Source organism: Melanostigma gelatinosum, assembly GCF_949748355.1.
Source record: "Melanostigma gelatinosum genome assembly, chromosome: 21".
NCBI lineage: Eukaryota > Metazoa > Chordata > Actinopteri > Perciformes > Zoarcidae > Melanostigma > Melanostigma gelatinosum.
In genome coordinates, this window is record NC_136654.1 from 1,562,149 (window position 1) to 1,581,762 (window position 19,614).

General features: G+C 46.1%; 1 protein-coding gene across 2 annotated transcripts in view; it reads right to left on the bottom strand.

Annotated features, from left to right (window-relative positions):
• Positions 1 to 8,330: 8,330 nt before the first annotated feature.
• Positions 8,331 to 19,614, bottom strand: part of kcnj2a (potassium inwardly rectifying channel subfamily J member 2a) — a 15,305-nt gene continuing 4,021 nt past the window's right edge. The window contains exons 2-3 of one of the 2 annotated variants that reach the window (XR_013772957.1): positions 9,191 to 9,420; positions 8,331 to 8,529 (exon numbers count right to left, since the gene is read on the bottom strand). Coding sequence is in view for 1 of the 2 variants with exons in the window: in XM_079293307.1 (XP_079149433.1) it covers positions 13,452 to 14,735 (1,284 nt within the window). In the remaining variant the exon portion in view is untranslated. Of the gene's footprint in view, positions 8,530 to 9,190; positions 9,421 to 13,346; positions 14,969 to 19,614 lie in introns of those variants that run through there. The other variant, XM_079293307.1, reaches the window with a different exon arrangement.

Below are 19,614 nucleotides of genomic sequence, written 5' to 3' on the forward strand. Positions count from 1 at the left end.
GCTCTGCAACCTGAAACTCCATCAAACAGCTTCTGACAATAACGTTTCCATCCGCTCGTAATAGAAGTGTTTCTTTTATTTTTTCATGTGAAGGTTAGTGAGGCTGCTGTTACAAAGACCGAGCAGAAACTTACGGTAGCAACAGAGATTTATTTACAACTGAACACGAGTGAGCTTATGGCTGAACGTCCTGTAGAAAACTATCGTGTAAAGAGTAGAGTATATACTATATATATATACCAGAGATAGAGTATAAACCACTAAAAGCAACTTTACATGATGAGCCCCCATAGGAGCAGCTCCATTAGACACTGGTGTTAGTATTACTTCTTTTAAACTTCATAATTATGACTCTCTTGTTCATATATGTTGATATTTGTATTCTATTGTTTTTATTCTCCTGTTGTCTCTGATCAATAGTTTAAGTCTTATCTTATTTCATCCCTTTGGATGAACCCTACTGCTCATCTAAAATGTTCCTGTCGAACAAATGTTCCATATTATAAAAGAAATGGTTGTTAAAAAACGAAGAATTTCTGAGCATTTAAATTATACTTTAATATCGGTTCCAATATTAGTTACCAAGAAATGGATCACTTTATTACTTTTGCAACCCTGTCGCCAGACAAGAGTGTAATGATGGTAATGAGAACATGTCGGCTGACCCACCCCCAGTTAGTCCTCACTGAAGATTGGAAGCCCCAGAACTGGTGTTCTGGGTGGCCATGAGTTCAGAACCACACTAACTCTAAGTTCCTCCGTTCATCCGGCTCCTCTTTGTGAGGAGGTAACAGTTGGTGTTTGTCCTCCAGATCAAAAGCGGCACACTGAGAAGCATCCGGATGGACGCAGACAATGATTCAGTTCAGGACTCCTACGATCACAGAGAACATCACAGACCTCAGCACGGGAGGTCGACACGGGTCAAAGGTCGGCCGTCCCGATCAAGTTCAAAAACCGGCCTTATGTCACGACCTTCTGCTCCGAACCATCGCCCCGTATCTGCTGACACGGCAGCTTTGTCGGGCGATGATGGGCCAAGATAAAGACTGTGAAGAGATTACGTGTGGGATTAAATCTTTAGTTTTACTTGAGTTCAGTTTCCCAAAGCTGCTTCTCCAGTGTTGTGCCAGCTCGTCGTCTCACTCTGACTGGACCTCGCTGAGTAACTATCACATGTCACACGAACAGAAGCCACAGAAGAAGCTGTCGGATAGAGTTTCCCATCAACGGAAAACAAAGGAAAGGAAAGGGAAGTCGGGCTGCTGATCACATGTAGACGCTTGGTTAACTTACTCATGACTGGGTTACGGGGCCATCTTTAAAATGAAGGACAAAATACTGCCGGTCCAATCTGTACTTGGGGTCAGTCGAAGACAGCCATGTTGTTTGAACTTTAAAAGTGGTATGTCTCAATGTTTTACTATTTTCCCGCCCAAACTGTTGCTGTGATACCTTTAGAGTGTTGGGATGTGTAGTCTACAGTCCTCATGTGCTACTAGACGGTTTCAAATAGATTCCTCAGAGGGTTAAAGGTCCACAACTTAAACTGAGCACTTGTGGTATTTGAAGTTTCCCAGTGCACCCAGTGGAAAAATACAAGAGGCTGACGGGCCGAAGGAGGAGCTGCTGGTTAATTTCCATCAACATAATGTAATAGCTGCCCGACACCGAAGGAACAATGACAGACCTCTCCTAAATAGTTGTTAGTGTTTAGAGGAAATGTATTTCCATACAAATATTTGTCATTTATCTGGCAGAAAAAAAAACGCTTTCAGTAAAATCTGTTATGAATAAGAAGAGAAAGTAAACGTTTGGCTCAAGGTTTACAACGAAGTGGTCAGCTCCCGGGCAGCAGCAAGCAAGCTGGAGGACATATCATGGACTGAGCACCAACTGTGAAATGGTTCAGTTACATATTGGATACAAAATGATAGTTGTGTTGATGATTGAATGAGAGAAGCTTCTCTTCCTCTCCTCATACCTGATTACATCAATCCTTCCTCCTCTAATCGCATCACCTGGATTCACATTCATCGTCTTCACATCGAATTAGACATTTTAAATAGAGCCGAATATCGGACGATTGTAATATTAGTCCGTTGGGTGGTAACTCGATGAAGGATTACCGACTGGTAACTCAAAAAAGTAGTTCTTGTGCCCAGAACGTTGGCCCACTCTAACAGTCTAAGAACATGTTTTTCTGGTTTGTGCTGAAGCTTTTCGGTCTCACGGGGACCACCGAGGAGCCAGGAGACTCTTTGTTATGACATTCTAGATCTACAGCACACTGCATACAGAGGGAATACAACAGTCACATCGTCATACGGCGAATATGTTTCAACCTGATGAGCCAGGGGTGTTTACTACCCGCTCACACCCCCGGGACGGATGGTCCTCCCACTCTACAGGCCCAGAGGTCTTCAAAGGATTCCCTAGTTCCTCACGCCGGAGAAGACCTGCACGTGGCTTCAGGGACCACGACGTAGTCCTGAGACCTTTAAATCAAGAATCCTCACTGATTCAAACCATAAACACACAGTTTGCACCTCGTAATACTCCTTCAACAGGTGCTTCTACTAGAAACAACACATGCCTGTTGATGGCACCGTCCATTTTAATCAAGAGACAATGTGGTTAAAATCTAACGGTCGGTAAATGATCTCAACATCACTCTCGAGAAAGTCTGAGATGTGTTTACCCGACGCCCCTGGTTGCTATGGAGCGACAGTAGGGGCATCAAACACACACACACACACACACACACACACACACACACAGAACCATTAGCATCCATAAAAAGCCGAAGCTTGTCAGCATTAATCACCCATGGCCTGTTATCGTGAACTCTTTAGCGGAGGTCTACATGGACATCCAGCAGCAGCTTCTTTTTGTTGGCTTCCCCCTCCATCATGTATGCACAGCCCATGTGATCCAGCTGGGTTCTCTGAGAATAAAAGGTCTCTGGCCCAAAACACTGGTTATTTCACTTAACAGCAGCTGTGGGTCACGCATGTTCAAATAGACAAAAGGCTCTATTCCTGTTGTGCTGCAAAGACGCCTCAGTCTGTACAGCACTTATGTCCTGAAATAGGTGCAAATATGCCTCAATTATCCCCAAAATCCTTTTATCATACACCCACCAGGACAGTGTGAAGCCAGCTGGGCGATGACGTGTTCAGCAGCTTCTCCTTTCCTCTGCTTTCTTCAGCTTCAAGCTTTTCATCTAACACGTCGGTGCAACTTTTATATCCAGTTACCTGTTAACATGTCTGTATATTCTGTCAATGACGTTCAAATGTTACCGTAGTGCATTATCCTGCGATGTCACGAGAAAACGTGAGGATCACATATCGCACGAAAAACCATAACGGAGAGGCCAAGTCCGGTTGACCACCATGGGACCTTATTTCAGGACGAAATATGTACAGTATTCAACGACGAGAGATAAATATATATGTTTTGATCCTGAATTATGTCATGCGGTGCATTCAGTGCGGCGACCCAGGCCCACAAGAGAACGTCTTTATTTTTACAATCGTATATCAATTTTCATATTTCCATGTCTCTCTTTATGTCATGTTTGATGTTCCACTTGAATGATTTGTTTGTAAGTGTTTAGCTGTAAAGTGCAGCTCTGTTTAGTGTTCTGCTGTCACAGAGTGGGACGAGATGTGGTGATCAGTTACTTTAAGAGATGGAGATTATTAAACCTCTCATTTGGTACAATCACCAAATACATGATGCAGATTGTGGACGTCACCCGTTGGTACTTCCTGTTTCAAAGAGGATCCTGATTCATTGTACTGTGTTTGTAATTACCACGGTGATCGGGACGTCGTGCAGCGAAGCAGCCATGACGTCTTTCAGGAGGTTTGTCCTGTGATGGTGTGAGTGAAGGCTCTTTGTTGGTCACTCTGCACTGTTGTCAGGATTAAATGAAGCCTCTTAACTGAAGAGAGCGTCTGGTCCTTGAGCACAAGACCAGTACTCCATCCCACTGAGAGCCCTCCAAAGCTCCCAGTATCGATCGGCAGCAGTTTGAAAACGTGCGTCATATGAGGCAAGACGGGGGAATTCACTAAATGGACATTTAAAACGCAAAAAACAAATCAGTAGGTTCTGGATTTGCCTTTTTTAAAATCGGGCAAAGTAGAGCGACACAAGTATTTGGTGTTTTTTGGAGAGAAGTTAATCAAAGAGATCAGAAAATCATCAAATCTAAACCCTGGTGCAAAACGAATGAAGATATCTTCTGATCTTTGAAGTTTATCAATATAAATCTGTTTACGCGGCACATTCAGTCACAGCTCCTTTCTAGTTCTTTATGAAGCCAAATCTTCTTGTTCCCCACACACACCGTCTTCTGGGAGCTTAACTCAGACACACTGAGCATGAACCACGAACACATTCATGATTTCATTCTGTTCCCTTTTTTAACTGGTGTACTCGTATGCTACCTGGTCCTCCTCTCAGGGGAGTGTGGACCCAGAGCTGACGTGGTTGGTTGTTAGCGTCCTCCCACTTCATGCTGTGTGTCCATAGCAACAGCTGGGCAGTGCGTGCGTGCGTGCGTGCGTGCGTGCGTGCGTGCGTGCGTGCGTGCGTGCGTGTGTGTGTGTGTGCAGAGATACAGAGGATGCATGATGTTCTCCTCTGCTGACACAGTGAAGCAGGTGCTGCGAGTCTTGGCTCCAAGAGTCAACTCATCCAACAGTACAGCGAGTCTCATGTTCTCTCTGAACCTCAGCGGTTATCGAGACGGACTGTTTCACTTTCAAGTGCCAAGATTTTCACACTGGAGATGAATAGAACTCTTTTTCGTTTAAATCACTGAAAATGTCACTTTTTAAAAACTCAATAGCGACACTTCTCTCCGTTAAAAGTCCCAGTTGGTGCTTGGTCGCACACAAAAGTGGCACAAAGCAGAAGTCGATCATGAGACGGCGCAAACGACGACTTGTGCGGCTGTTTGCTCGTCTTTGTGGTTGCAAAATCTGTTTCAAGTCTTCTTCAATACAGCATGATGTTCATTTAGTACATTATGGTCCATTTAGAGTCACACAGACCATAAAGCAGGGGATGCTTTAGGGCGGGGCTACACGCTGATTGACAGGTCTCTACCAGAGACGTATACGGCGTCTCTACGTCACTCCCCCTCAGTCCAGATGTGGTCACTTCCTGTTTACTGGTTGCAAAAAAGGGAAGATGGCGACGGACAAAATGCCGAACTGCAGGCTTCAAAACTGCAGTCTATAAACGGGTGATGTCACGATGGCTACGTCCACTTCCTGGTCTACAGTCTGTAGTCTGACCAGGCCTTCACTCTGGACCTCACAGTTATTCTGTTAATAATAATAATAATAATAATAATAATAAGACCAGAAACACTTTCTGAACAGACGCGTCTGTGTTGACTTTTGCTCTTATAATTTTCCAGTCCTCCGAGCAACACAAATTCAATTTCCTTCACCTTCATCGCGATGTTACATAATGCCCGAAACATGACTGCATCTTTTTTAATAAAAGCCTTTATTTCTACTCTGTGATTGGACCGTCCGTCCTGGTCCTCGAGGTCAGCTGGAGTAATGTATCCCGGACGCGGCTGCTCTCAGAAAAGGTGAGAGAAGTGAAGTGCTTGCCAGACTTCTGCCAGTAGAAAGAAACAATCCCATCCTGTCCACAGCTGTTGTTTTCTCTCCTCAGCAGTTACCACCCTGACCAGTGCACGCCCCCCCCCCTCTGAACAGTTAATCCTTCTCTGTTTGTCTCTGTTTGTCTGTACATATCTGGCACACACAGCAATGCAGCCTTATCCCGAGCTTCTGTGGTGTCCATTTAATCATTGACTTTGTCTTTGTATGTCTTGCATCCTGTGCGATTAAAACCACGGCGCTAACAGAGCCACGAGCCCTCCGGACAGACTGGGAATGAACGGCACGGAGCTCTGGAGTGAGTTTTCAATGCTAATTGTTGACTTTGTTGGGGAGATTGTCCTCCGAACGCGTCATACATGAAGCGCCTGTTACAGTAACAGCTTGTATTTAATGAACCTCGCAGAGGTTTATCATCTGCTCCATGCACGAGCTTCTGAATTCAGGCTGCAGCTCATGAGTTCATCAGTCTATCAGTTATTTGTTTGACTCATCGGTTTGACAGTAAAAAAAAATAATGAGTGTTCTTTTGTGAGACCAACAGCTAAATACTCAAAGAGATAAAAGTTTACAGAGATATAAATCCAACAAAGACCAATTTATCAATGATCAGAGTCGTTCTGTCCATCGACTAATCCAATAAGCACGACTCTGCACAAATCGATCTTCATATGTTCTTCTTCCTGTTTTGACCTGCAGCAGTAATCTGGTGAGGTTATTTCTGCTCCAGGAAGAAAAAGAGAAAGCCTTCACTTCCTGCCACTGAATGAAAACACTATATATATATATATATATATATATATATATATATATATATATATATATATATATATATCCTCGTCGAATATGTTGGACGTGAACAGAGAACAAATAGAGAAACAACAGTTCTTAGATTCTTATGAAAGTCTGCAGCTCTGAGGCACATGTGCTTTTAGCTACATGCTAAGTGCAGCATGCTAATATGTTCACAATGACAAAGCAGGCAAGTTTGCCATCGACACCATCTTAGTTTTTAGGCGGTAGCATGCTAATTATTGCTCATTAGCACTAAACACAAAGCTGAGGCTGATGGGAATGTTATTCGTTCTTCAGGTATTTGGTTACAAAATGTTGATGAGGAGAAAAAACCCCATATGTGATTGTCTGTACACAATTGCATGACAATCCATCCAATAGTTGTTGAGGTATTTGTGCCTACGGTGGAGGACAGACAGACATTATCGGAGCCTCTGCGTTAGCGTTAGAGCAGCATGAACACACACACTGTGACTCCACATGAAGTCACAGTGTGTGTGTTCATGCTGCTCTGCAGACCTCAGAGGGAAGCTTTGCTCTCTGATATGATTTGTCCAACGTGTCACGATCTATAAAAAGACCGAGTGAGGCCGGATCGAATTAACAGAGCGATTCGGTCTCGTAATGATGATGGTGATGGGAACGCTTCCTAATTGGCCGTTACAGTGTGTGTGTGTGTGTGTGTGTGTGTTATCAGTGAGATGAGGCAGCAGAGATTCCTCTGTTCGAGGTGTATTAACCCGTAACGTGAGTGTTGTGGTCCGCCACAAAAGACCAAAGCGGCCTCGCTGTCACACAGCTGCATCACATCGCTCACATTCTTTGGCTTTTTTTTTTTTTTTTTTGCCAACCTGACATTCTGGTGGCCGTTTTGATGGGCGGATAATAAGATAATAGGAGGATCACAATTGGAATCTGTTGAACAAACTGGCGCTTTTGACTCTGAAACCTTTTATTGTGAGTCCACAGAGTCCCCACTGCTGCATTCTTCACCAGGGGAAGCAGACGGATCGCTGTTAACACTTCCAGTTCATTTAATGTCATGCAAAAGTGTCTCAAAATCAAAAGCCCTCTGGAACTGCGTCTATTTTGTTACTTCAGGACATCTCACAAGTTGCATGTAGACGTCGAGCTGAAATCAGTTTTTTTATTTTTAGACAACGGCTCTGAACTCAGCCTGATTTGAAGCTCGAGGATGTGTTTTCACTCCTTTAATGACCAAAGCTCTCACACATGCGGCAGCGTTCAGAGACGGGTTCAGTCTCACGGGGCTCCGAACAAATCCTCAGCTTTGCGTCCCAACATGTTTCTTTGAATTCCCTCTCGTCTGTCAAAAGGCTAATCTGTGCGCTGAACGGGCCGATAGTGACTCTATTAGCTGGATCTGATAATGTTATGATACTATATACATTATATACGGGAATTATAATTCCTCTGTAAGTTTTGTGCTTCTTTAACTACTAAATTAATTGGCAACAATTTTTTATACTTTTTATACTTTTATAATCAGTTTGAGTTATGTTTCAAGAGAAAAAGTCAGAATTCTTTGAGTCCAGCTTCTTAAATGTGATTATTTTCAGATTTCTTTCCTCTGAGACAGTGAATATCTTTTGAGTTGTGGACAAAACAAGACATTTGAGGACGTTTCTTGGACTTTTGGGAAACACTACTCAACATTTTTCACCATTTTCTGACATGTTATAGACCAAACAACGAATCAATGATGAGAGAAAATGATCGACAGATTCATTGACAGTGAAAATAATCTTTATATTTCGCTCTTCTTCATTCTCTTCACGCTCCATGAGCATCCTTTGACATTGGCACCCATCCATCCACTCTGGATTTAGCCAAATAATGCCACCGCCAATTCAAGCAGACTTCTACGGCGAAAGATGAGACGATGACGAGACGATCAGCGAACGCAAAAGAGGTTACGGTTCAGGAGAAAACAATCAGGAGTTTGGCGTCACTTCAAAGAGTCGACAGCAGCTCCAGTGAGACGCAGCGAGGCGTTCGAGGTCCACTCGATGGCCGGCCCCTCGGGAAATTCCACCGTCTCTCCGCTAGGCCTGTGTAGCTGAGATACACAGTGACCTACTCCTTATTATCATCATTATGATTAGTATTGTTGAAAGTAATTACTTCCTTTCATATTGTCGCATTGTTCATAATAACCGACATATCTGCTGCATATTTGTTGCATTTGTATTGGTTTGTTTGAGCAGCAAACAGGCCCATTCTGTGTGTGTGTTATAGACAAAACATTTATTTTTACACTTAACACTTGTAATTATGAAGCCACTTGCAAATGAGGAGGTAGTCTTGGTATCATTCATCAGAAAGCAGTAAGTAAAGGGAAAGAAATCTTTGTCAGATTGACAGTTTGAAGCCGGCTCTGAAAATATCATCATGAATATTCTGACATTGCTTTGGGAATTTGAATTTCCTGATCTACACAGAAAACAGGTTCACTTTGAAATGACGCTCTGGGACATGAACCCCGGTCTCCTGATTGAAAGTCCTGTGTTTGTATGAGTTGACTTTCTCACTTTGTAATCAACGTCACTTTCATTCTGAGCACATCGTATTCACGCTTATGTGTTTACATGCACTCGGAAGAATACATGGCGGGAAAAAGCAAGAATGGCGTTGAAATTAACTTCCCATTTAGTGAGAGCTGACTACGTGATAACTGGGTAAAGTGGCCTCTCGATTCCTTTGATGCTGCATTCACGTACCTGGTTTAGTCTGGCCGAGCGGGGGTCCGTGTGAAGCAGGAGGACTGAGGACAAGACCCACCAAGGATCACAGGTCTGGACCCGAGCTGAGCCCGTTTGAACGCCGGGTTCCCAGAAGCCTCGCTGAAAGCCGGCGGTTTCCGGTTCTAGTTCAGGAGCACGGACGGTGTTTGTGTTGCAGGTTCCGAGATCTTTACTCCTCCATTGTTGTTTCCACGTTACAGCTGTAGCTGTGAAAGTCAGCCGTGGTAGAAAACACAAATAAATAGCCTTAAAAAAAACGTTTGGATACTCGATATCTCGGAGGTTTCCACAGGAATACAGGCCTAACATTTACCTCTGGATGTTTACTCCACTGGTATACAGAGTTATTGTTTTCATAAACAGAGCTGCACAATAGAAGCACACCCTCGTTCACCGACAGAGCTGCACAGCGCCTAACAATGTGCCACTACAGGAAGTCACTTCAATGTGCCTTTCCTGGTCGCAACTTCAAATTAATAATTCAATAAATAAATGCGATATTAAATGGTGAGACCGGAAACTAACTCCTTGCTTTCCCACCAACGTCGTCCTTCACAGCAAACTGGTGCCAAAAAAACGCTTTTGTTTTCCAGAAAATAAAAAAACCAGGTTATTTATTTGTTGTATTTTATATTTAATCCTGCACTGAATCCTCTGTCGCGGTTCAAAGCATTAAACGTGATTATTAAATTGTGTCCAACGGAGGAAATATGATGAAACGCAGATCCTGATTATTATAATAATGAGCAGCTGAAACAACCCTGACTCATTTTCTCTCTCTTCCCGTTTCAAAAATGATGGAGATGAATCAGAGACGGCAACTGCTTTATGTCAGATGAATGGAACACACACACACACACACACACAAGCGGGAGTCCTGACTCCGTGAGTTGACATTCCTGTCAGTCTTCCTTAATGGTGAATCAAGGGATTTTCCAATGTGGCGTTGTAGAGAAGCGTTGAGCTGCGGGAGGTAAAGTTTAAGGACATATGAAATTTAATTAAATGAAAATTTTCCTCCAGGTTTTGTGTTTACATTTTTCTGAATTCTTTGTCTTTTATAATTCAAGCACATTTTGTCAGCAGAAAAAGTGCCCACACACAATTCATGAGACAATATGCAGAATTCACTGAATAATAATGAATTTGATGCATCACGACATTCAAAAAAAAATGTATAGAACAAAGTGCTTTAAAAGTAAAAAATAAAAGTTCCTTTGAGTTGTAAATAAAAAGGTCAAAATATAACTCCTAGCGTGTAAAAGGCGACCTCTGCCCCCAGTTTCCTCCTGACACGTGTCTTGCGCTCTCATTGTCTGTAGCATATATATATATATATATATATATATATATATATATATATATATATATATATATATATATATATATATATATATATGTAAGTAACAATACTACATAACATTAAGGAGCAGTTTTTGTTTTTTATGCTTCTGTGTTGCTAAGAAGACACCCCAGAAGATGAGTCACTCAGGTATAGTTCATCATTGTTCAAAGTCAAAGAATAACTTTATGATGTTAGTTGTAATGAATAAATATATTTTAAAATCAAGTACATTTCTCTGCATTTATAGTTTTCTACTGTACCGAAACGTACCGAACCGTGGCTCCACTGTATCGTACCCAACCGTGAGTTTTGTGAACCGTTACACCCCTAATATATATATATATATATATATATATATATATATATATATATATATATATAATATCTACCCACACCACTGTCACCATGAACAACATTGGGCAGTCAGAAGTCCCGTGCATAGCCAAGATGATCATTTTGTTTTAAACCAATCAGTCGTTCTTTTACAGTCTGAGGCCAAAGTCGGTTATTAGTTCAAACCAAAGTCACTAAAACAGCGACACGGTGACGGTTGTTTGATCAGCACCATGGACAGCAACCACACATCCAACAAGCAACACCGTCGTCTTCTTCTTCTTCTCTGTTTATTTGCGGACCATTGGCAGCAGTTTGGCTTCGTATTGTCGGATGAGTCATCCGATATATTTCCTGTGCATATCCTACATTTAAACTAAGGACAGTAAAGTTAGTATTCATCGGGTTTCTTTGTCTGATTTGATTCCCACTCGTGACTGAATGGACATTTTAAAGACGATGGATGAGAACAATGTATGCAACGAGAAGCAGCTTTTAATCCGTCCTGCAGCTGGAGGTGTTCAGGCCTCCGATGTGTCTGAAGGAAGGAGACATTTCTCAATGTTTTATCGTCAAAACGTTGAAAATACATCCATAAGATTCTTTGATTCTTTCCTGTGATGAGATAAAAGCACGAGTCCAGTTTTAACCGAGCGCTGATCTTTATAAGTCGTGCTTGTGAGAACATTTTGCTGCTGTTACTAGTTACCAAAAATAAACTTGCTTTGCTCTTATTACTCAATTAAAGACTTTTATAATCCTTTATATAAATATGTTCATGTTTTTAAGTGCCACACTGAGATACTGCAGTACGTCGATTTTAAGTTGATTACATTTTGAATATAAAGTATTGTTTGAAGTAAATATTTCAACTAAATGTAGTGAAGTAAAAAGTGCAACATTTAAGTTCAAAGTAGCATGCAGTACCTCATACGTAACAGAGTACATGTACTGAGTTACTGTTCCACGTTGTAGTGTTACAGTAAGATTCACAAATATTCTATCATCTAAAACTGTTTTTGTAGAATAAAAACAAGATGTTTGAAAACGTTTCTGCCTCTGATCCAAAGCCACACAGCATGATTCAGACTGTCCACTGACATTTTATTGAAAAAAGAACAGTTTAATATTAATATTAATACAAAAATCTGTACATTCCGTGGTGTTTGCAGTACATTTGGAAGACTGATACAAAAGAACTGCAACAGGGAGGCATTACACATGCACGGCCTTCAGTCATACACAAGATAAAGGATATTCATTTGTATTGATGCAAACTCTTGTGCGGTCGCCTTCAAACGCCGGTTACAGTACATTTGGCTTTCTAAATCTTCCTTCCTCAAGTAAAACAAAGGCAGTTCAACAGGGAACTCAACGTGTCTGAAGAGGGACCGTGGCTTTGAAAATATTTCTTACAATCTCCAATCAAAACTCCCAATCAAAATGAAAAGTAAGTTTAAAAATCAACTTTGTGGTTTAAGTTGACGACTAAAAATCTTCCAAAACGTCGGTGAGTCTTTGTTTTAGTTCAGCAAACCCAACAGAACCAGTGCTTCCTGTTTACCGTCCTCTGCAGTAAAGCCTTTGCCACTTGGGCTGATTTGTACATCTTCACTTCCCCTCTCTTCCAGATGAAGGCTTGATGAAGTGGCTCGAGATAAAGACGTATAAAAAAAATAAAAACTGTACACACATTCTTGAAAAACAAACCTAAACATTCTACTTCTCTGTACCAAATCTAAGCAGGTGTTGTTTTTAAGAAACACATAACTATGATAATAATACTCTGGTATTTTTCTATCAATCGTAAAAAACAAAAAGAAGCAACATCATAGCAGCACTTTTAAGAACATTCAGATTCTCTTATTACCCCGGTCTCCGTTTAAATTAATGATTCTTCTGTCAGTTTGATGCCGTTAATACTCGACATGAGCAGGCATGTTTCTATCGGTCTGACCAGCAATGAACAGATCAGAAATCTCAGCGCTGTCAGACGAAGCCAGACTCGTCTACTTCTTTGCGTACAGAAATGTTTTGGTGCAGTTTATTCAGACTTCTGTGAGACCAGCTCGTGAACAAATACTCTACGTGTACCTTCTTTGTTCCAGACATCGACCATTTCGTGTTCTCTTTGGTTCTACCAGAAGGCACAAAGTTGAACTTGTTTTTTTCTAGCAGCACTTGAGGACATATTCTAACTATAAAAATTAAAAAACACCTTTTTGTGAAAGCGTCTTGTTCATGCCGGACAGACAAACTGAGACATGCCTGCCATTTTTCCTCAACAAGCTCCTTTCCTCTCCGTCACCAGACCCTTTGTGGAGAATTCTTCCTGCACTATGCACGTGTTCATAGTGCAGTGTTTTGTCGTGCTGTACGCAATCAAACAGACTCTTGCATACAAAGTCCTAAACCTTTGCCCCCCCCACCCCCACCCCCACACACACAGCAGTACCGTTCGGCTTGTCCTCTACCCATAAGGCTCGGCTCATTGTGCCACCCGGAGCAGAGAGGTGATTTTTATGAAAATCCCCCACGGGAGGTCTGAGCTCTGAACAGTCATATTTCGGACTCTCGTCTCAGAGGCCGTGGCTCTAGCGGCACCGTGGCCTGAATGTGTTCGGTCTCCGAGATGTTGTCCGTCTGGGTGCCGTCGGGCCCAACGCTGCCCCCGTTGCCTTCGTCCGTGTCCTCCTTGTTCTCCAGCGCCATCTCGTTCTCGTAGCAGAAGGAGTTGGAGTTCGTTAGAATGTATTTTTTCTCCGCGAGATCTCTGGCGCTGCACAGCGGGGTGCTCGGCACCTCGTATGTCTTATGGAAGCGGGAGTAGTCCACCTTGTAGTAGTTCTTCTCCTCGAAGAGCACCGGGTCGAACCGATGGCCCCAGAGGATCTCACCGGCGACGTAGGAGCTGCGGCACTGCGTGGTCATGGCGGTCGCCTCGACCATGCCCTCTAGGATGACCACGATTTCAAACTCGGTGGTCTCCAGGTCCTGTTTGCTCATGTCGTAGAAGGGGCTGTCCTCGTCGATCTCGTGGACGATGGTGATGGGGGAGACCAGGAAGATGCGGTCGACTCCGCTGTCGAAACCCACATCGATGTCCATCTGATCCAGAGGGATGTACTCTCCCTCTGCCGTCGTCCGGGATTTCAGAAGCTGCGCCCGCACATGCGCCTCGACCAAGTGGCTCTTCCTTAAGTTGCCCACGCGCCACATCAGGCAGAGCTTGTTGTCCCTCATGGCCACCGTGGCGTTGTGGCTAAAAACCAAAGTCTCGTTCCTCTTCTTGGGTTTTGCCATCTTTGCCATGACGGCGCCAATGATGAAGGCGTCAATGATGCAGCCCACTATGCTTTGGAAAACCACCATGAAGACGGCGACCGGGCACTCGTCCGTCACGTATCTGTAGCCGTAGCCGATGGTGGTTTGAGTCTCGATGGAGAACAGGAAGGCGGAGGTGAAGCTGCTCACGTTGGAGACGCACTTCTGAGGGTTGTTCTTCAAGTCCCCGTAGAAGATGGCCACCAGCCAGAAGATGCAGCCGAAGAACAGCCACGACAGGAGGAAGGCGAGGCAGAAGATGATGAACATCCACCGCCAGCGGATGTCCACGCAGGTGGTGAAGATGTCGGCCAAGTACCGCTGGCCCTTCTCGCTCACGTTGATGAACTGCACGTTGCAGTGGCCGTCTTTCTTTACGAACCGGCTCTGTGGTTGGTGCCTCGTGTGCACTTTGCTCTTGCCGTTCCCGTAGCCGCTGGGCACCGCCATTGTGGCGAGCTTCATGCCGTCCTCCTCTGATGACACAATGCTGTAGTGGCTGGCTCGCACGCTTCCCATCACCTCAGTCTGGGAGGGCTGTGCTGCTTCTGCTTTGGAAAACAGTCTGAGTTTCTGGAAAAAGCGTTGGAGAAACAGCTTTGAAACACTTGTGGGGGACAGAGTCGGAGAGGAAATGGTGACGAAACGAGGCGGGCCGAAGGGGAACCTCCTCAGCCTCACTGGCCCCGAGATGGAGAGCAACGAGAGGAGGGTGGAGCGGTCATCAGCTGACTGGGCCTCATCGGGTTCATCTGCAACAAGGAAACAGAGACGGGAGACGTCTGTTAGACAAACCAGTTCCAGATAAATCTCAAACTTTTAAACGTTCAGGGAATTTATCGGCAGCATTGTCAGAAACGTTAAACCTCTGAGCAGTTACTCGTTGAACATGTCAGATTTAATAACTTCATCACTGTTCAGTGAAACGTGCGTTCAGTCTCAGAAAAACCATCAAAAAACGCTCCACTCTGCTCAGCGTGCCAACAATATTTCATCCAGTTATGACAAACAACAGAGATATTTCTGCCCTCATCAAACGTCTCAACCTTCACTGACAGAGGCCGCCCTGTAATTGCACCCAGGTCCCGTTATCGGTCATTCACAAAGTCCACTTGTTTTTCTTGGCTGCCCGGCGCTGACTCGGCTGTTTCTCGTTGGCTTGTGGGTTCCAGAGTTTCTACAGGATCCCATGAGCTGAAGGCTTTTGCACAATTGATGGAGTTTAAAAACTTCAACTGAGAATTTGTAGATGTGCAGTTCATGATCCTCATATCTTCAATCATATACTGCAAGAAAAATGCACCGCAAGTTCTATACGTTGAAGCAAATTATTCATAAAGTCACTTGCAAACTTCTGACTTACTGCTCAGCGGTGCACTTTTTCACATGTGACACCTTCTCAAAATATGAGACGTTTTGCACGTGCAGCTTAATTCTGACGCAGTCCTCTTGTCCTGCATCGTTCAACTTTAAATAGCCAAATCAAATATGACTCTAAAGCAGTTTCATCAGCAATCTGGCACAAAAAAAGAACACCCCAAAGTTTGCAGAACAGGCAAAGGCTCTAAATGACAATATGTGTTCAGTGTGTGTTATTTAGAGAAGCTGAAGTGTGAGCTCTGCAGAAGAGATGCTCAGCTTGTTGACTGTCAGAAGCCCTCCGAGGTTTCTCCTCTCTCTGCTGCAGTAATGGCCGTCCTGTGAGGATTCTGCTGGCTCCACTCAAACACCACTCATTAGTGTTGGCTGTCCTGGCAACAACGTCTGAGTCGACCTGCTGCAGCCTCACCGTGTTTGGATGTCTCTGACGCACTGTGAGAGGCTGGAGGTGAAAAACTCTAAAGATCTTCAGGCCTGAAGGGCCGGCACCATATACATATATATGTATATACATATGTATGTATATATACATATGTATATATATACATATGTATTGTGACAGCCCCCGGGGTGGCAAGGGGGTTTCACGACAACACGGACCAATAAACACAACCAGTCGGTAGATAAATGGTGCAAGTGAGGTTTTTACTGAAGATAGAGAGTGGATAGAGGTAGGATAGACACTCAACAATACACTGTCCGCTTTCCAGAGGGATGGTCGGGGTTCACTTCCACGGTTCGGTGCACAACGGGTATTCCTCATACGGTCCAGGGCGCGGGCAGGAGCAGGGTAGTCGTACAGGCAGGGGTCGGGAGCCGGGCGGGTAGTCAGACGTTCCAGGGTGATCAAGGGGTAAGCCAGTTGTCTCCAATGCGTTTGCTGTGTCTCCGTCTCTTTCCACTCCTACTCTCTCTCCTAGTTTCCTGTGTCCGGGGCCCTTTTATAGTCCCCTCCTCCTCCTCCGATAGGGTGTGGTCGCTCCCTCGGCTCTCCTCCTCAGGTGTTGCTTGTTTGGGCTGATGGTGGTTTGGCGCTCTTTTCCACTCCCTGACATGGGGCTCCGCCTCCATGTCCGGCAATATCGTCCCTCTACCACTTCTCCTCTGAGGTTGCCCCTCCGGCTGCCACATACCCCCCCCCTTAAATCCGACCTGGGGGGAGGACTGCTCCAGGAACCTAGGGCGTCCCGTCTAGACAGGGCGTCCGCGTTTCCATGAGCGGCCCCGGATCTGTGGACAACAGAGAAAGCATATGGTTGAAGGGATAAAAACCAGCGTGTGACCCGGGCGTTATTGTCTTTTGAACGGGACATCCATACCAGGGGGGCGTGGTCCGTGACCAGGGTAAAGTGTCGTCCCAGCAGATAATATTTCAACTCCCCCAGAGCCCATTTGATGGCCAAACACTCCTTCTCGACCGTGGCGTATCTCGTTTCTCTCGGTAATAATTTTCTGCTTACGTATGTGATCGGGTGCTCCTCTCCATCCCTCAGCTGGGACAGGACGGCACCCACCCCGGTCTCGGAGGCATCTGTCTGTACCACCAATGGTTGCGTAAAGTCCGGGGTCACCAGCACTGGTTCAGAACAGAGTACTTCCTTCAGCTTCTCGAAGGCGTCCTCGGTCTCTGCCGTCCATACGATCCGATCTGGCAGCCGGTTTTTTGTTAGGTCCGTCAGGGGTGCTGCAAGAGCAGAGAACTGGGGAACAAACCGTCGATAGTAGCTAGCTAGCCCAATGAATGCTCGTACCTGTTTCTTTGTGCGGGGGCGGGGCCATTCCCGGATCGCCTCGACTTTCCCTACCTGGGGCTTGACGCAGCCGCGGCCGATGGTGTACCCCAGGTAGTCAGCTTCCCGGAGGCCGAGGCGACATTTCTTGGGGTTGGCTGTCAGCCCCGCCCCTCGCAGAGCTTTCAGGACGGCTTCCAGTCTTTGGAGGTGAGCCCCCCATTCCTCCCCGTGCACGACGATGTCGTCCAGATAGGCTGCCGCGTATTCTCGATGGGGACGTAGTACCTGGTCCATCAGTCTCTGGTACGTGGGGGGGGCTCCGTGGAGACCGAACGGCAGCCTCTTATAGTGGTACAGTCCCATGGGCGTAGTGAAGGCCGTTTTTTCCCTGTCTTCGGGGGCTACTGCCACTTGCCAGTAGCCTTTAGTCAAGTCGAGGGTGGTGATGTATCTGGCCCTCCCGATGCGCTCTATCATCTCGTCCACCCGGGGCATCGGGTAGGCATCGAATTTTGAGATGGCGTTGAGCTGCCTAAAGTCATTGCAGAACCTGACCGAGCCATCGGGTTTCGGAACCAACACTATAGGGCTGCACCACTCGCTCGTCGAGGGTTCGATGATGTCGGCCTCCAGCATACTCTGTACCTCCCTCTCTATCGCCCCCCGGCGGGCTTCGGGGATGCGGTACGGCCTTAGCTTCACCTTCTTCCCGGGCTCGGTGATTATCCGGTGTTGCACCAGTGTGGTGTATCCGGGGTCCGGGGAGAACACGTCCCGGAACCGATCCACCATTTCCCGGACGTCCTGCTTCTGCCGGGGGGTCAACTCTTCTCCCACGGGTACCTCGACTGGCTCCGTTTTTCCTGGGAGGGTAGAGAGAGAGAAACAGAGCATGGCATCCCTACGCACCCATTTCTTGAGCAGGTTCACATGATAAACCTTCGTCGGGTGCCTCCGACCTGGTTGCCGGACTCGGTAGTTTACCGGCCCCAATTTCTCCATTACTTCATACGGCCCCCTCCATCGGGCTAGAAACTTACATTCCGCCGTGGGTACCAGGACCAACACCCGATCCCCTGGGTTAAACACTCGGGGTTGGGTTCCCCGGTTGTACACGCGGGCTTGGGCCGCCTGTGCCTCGGCCATGTGTTCTCGGACGATGGGCCAGAGGGATGCCATCCTCACCCTCATCTCCTCGACGTGGTCCACCATGGTGCGGTAGGGGGAGGGTTGGTGTTCCCAGGCTTCTTTGGCCAGGTCGAGTAGCCCCCGGGGTCGTCGACCGTACAGGAGCTCGAAGGGCGAGAATCCGGTAGATGCCTGGGGCACCTCTCTGATGGAGAACATCAGGAAGGGTAGCAGTTGGTCCCAATTCTTCCCGTCCTGGTCCATGGTTTTTTTCAACATTTTCTTCAGTGTCTGGTTGAATCGTTCTACTAGTCCGTCCGTTTGGGGGTGATACACCGACGTCCTCAGTTGGGTCACCTTCAGCATGCCACACAGATCCTTCATGATCCTAGACATGAACGGGGTTCCTTGGTCGGTGAGAATCTCCTCCGGTATTCCGACCCTGGAAAACAACATCACCAGCTCCCTTGCAATGCCCTTGGTGGCCATAGAGCGTAGGGGAATGGCTTCGGGATACCGGGTGGCGTAATCCACTATCACCAGGATGTACCTGTGTCCCCGGTTGGTCTTGGGTAGGGGCCCCACTAGGTCCATCCCGATCCTGCTGAAGGGGACGGTGATGATCGGCAGGGGCACCAGCGGGTTTCTGTGATGGGGTTGTGGGGCCACTTGTTGACATTCGGGGCAGCTCCGGCAGTAATCCTCCACGGCTTTTTTTATTCCGGGCCAGTGGAACCTGGCCCTCACCCTTTCCAGGGTTTTCTCCACTCCTAGATGGGCCCCTAAGATATGGGAGTGGGCTAACTGGAGGACAGAGGGTATGAAAGGACGTGGTACCAGTAACAACCTGAGGGGGGCCCCGTCCTTTATTACTACCTGGTAGAGGAGCCCGTTATAAATGGAGAAATGTGTGGGAGGGAGGTCTCTTACCCCGTCCAGTGGTCGTCCGTCTACGGCGGCCACCTGCCGAAGGGCGTGGGCTAGGTTGGGGTCCTCCAACTGGGCCGTCCCAAACCTCCCTGTGAGGGGCCCGGGTAAGATGGGCTCCTCCGGGTCCTGGGGGAACAGCCCGGCCAGCTCCTCTTCTTCGAGGGAGGGGGTATCTGCCTCCTCGGGGATGGGTGGCGCCTCTCCTTCGGGCTCACTGGGGCTGGAGG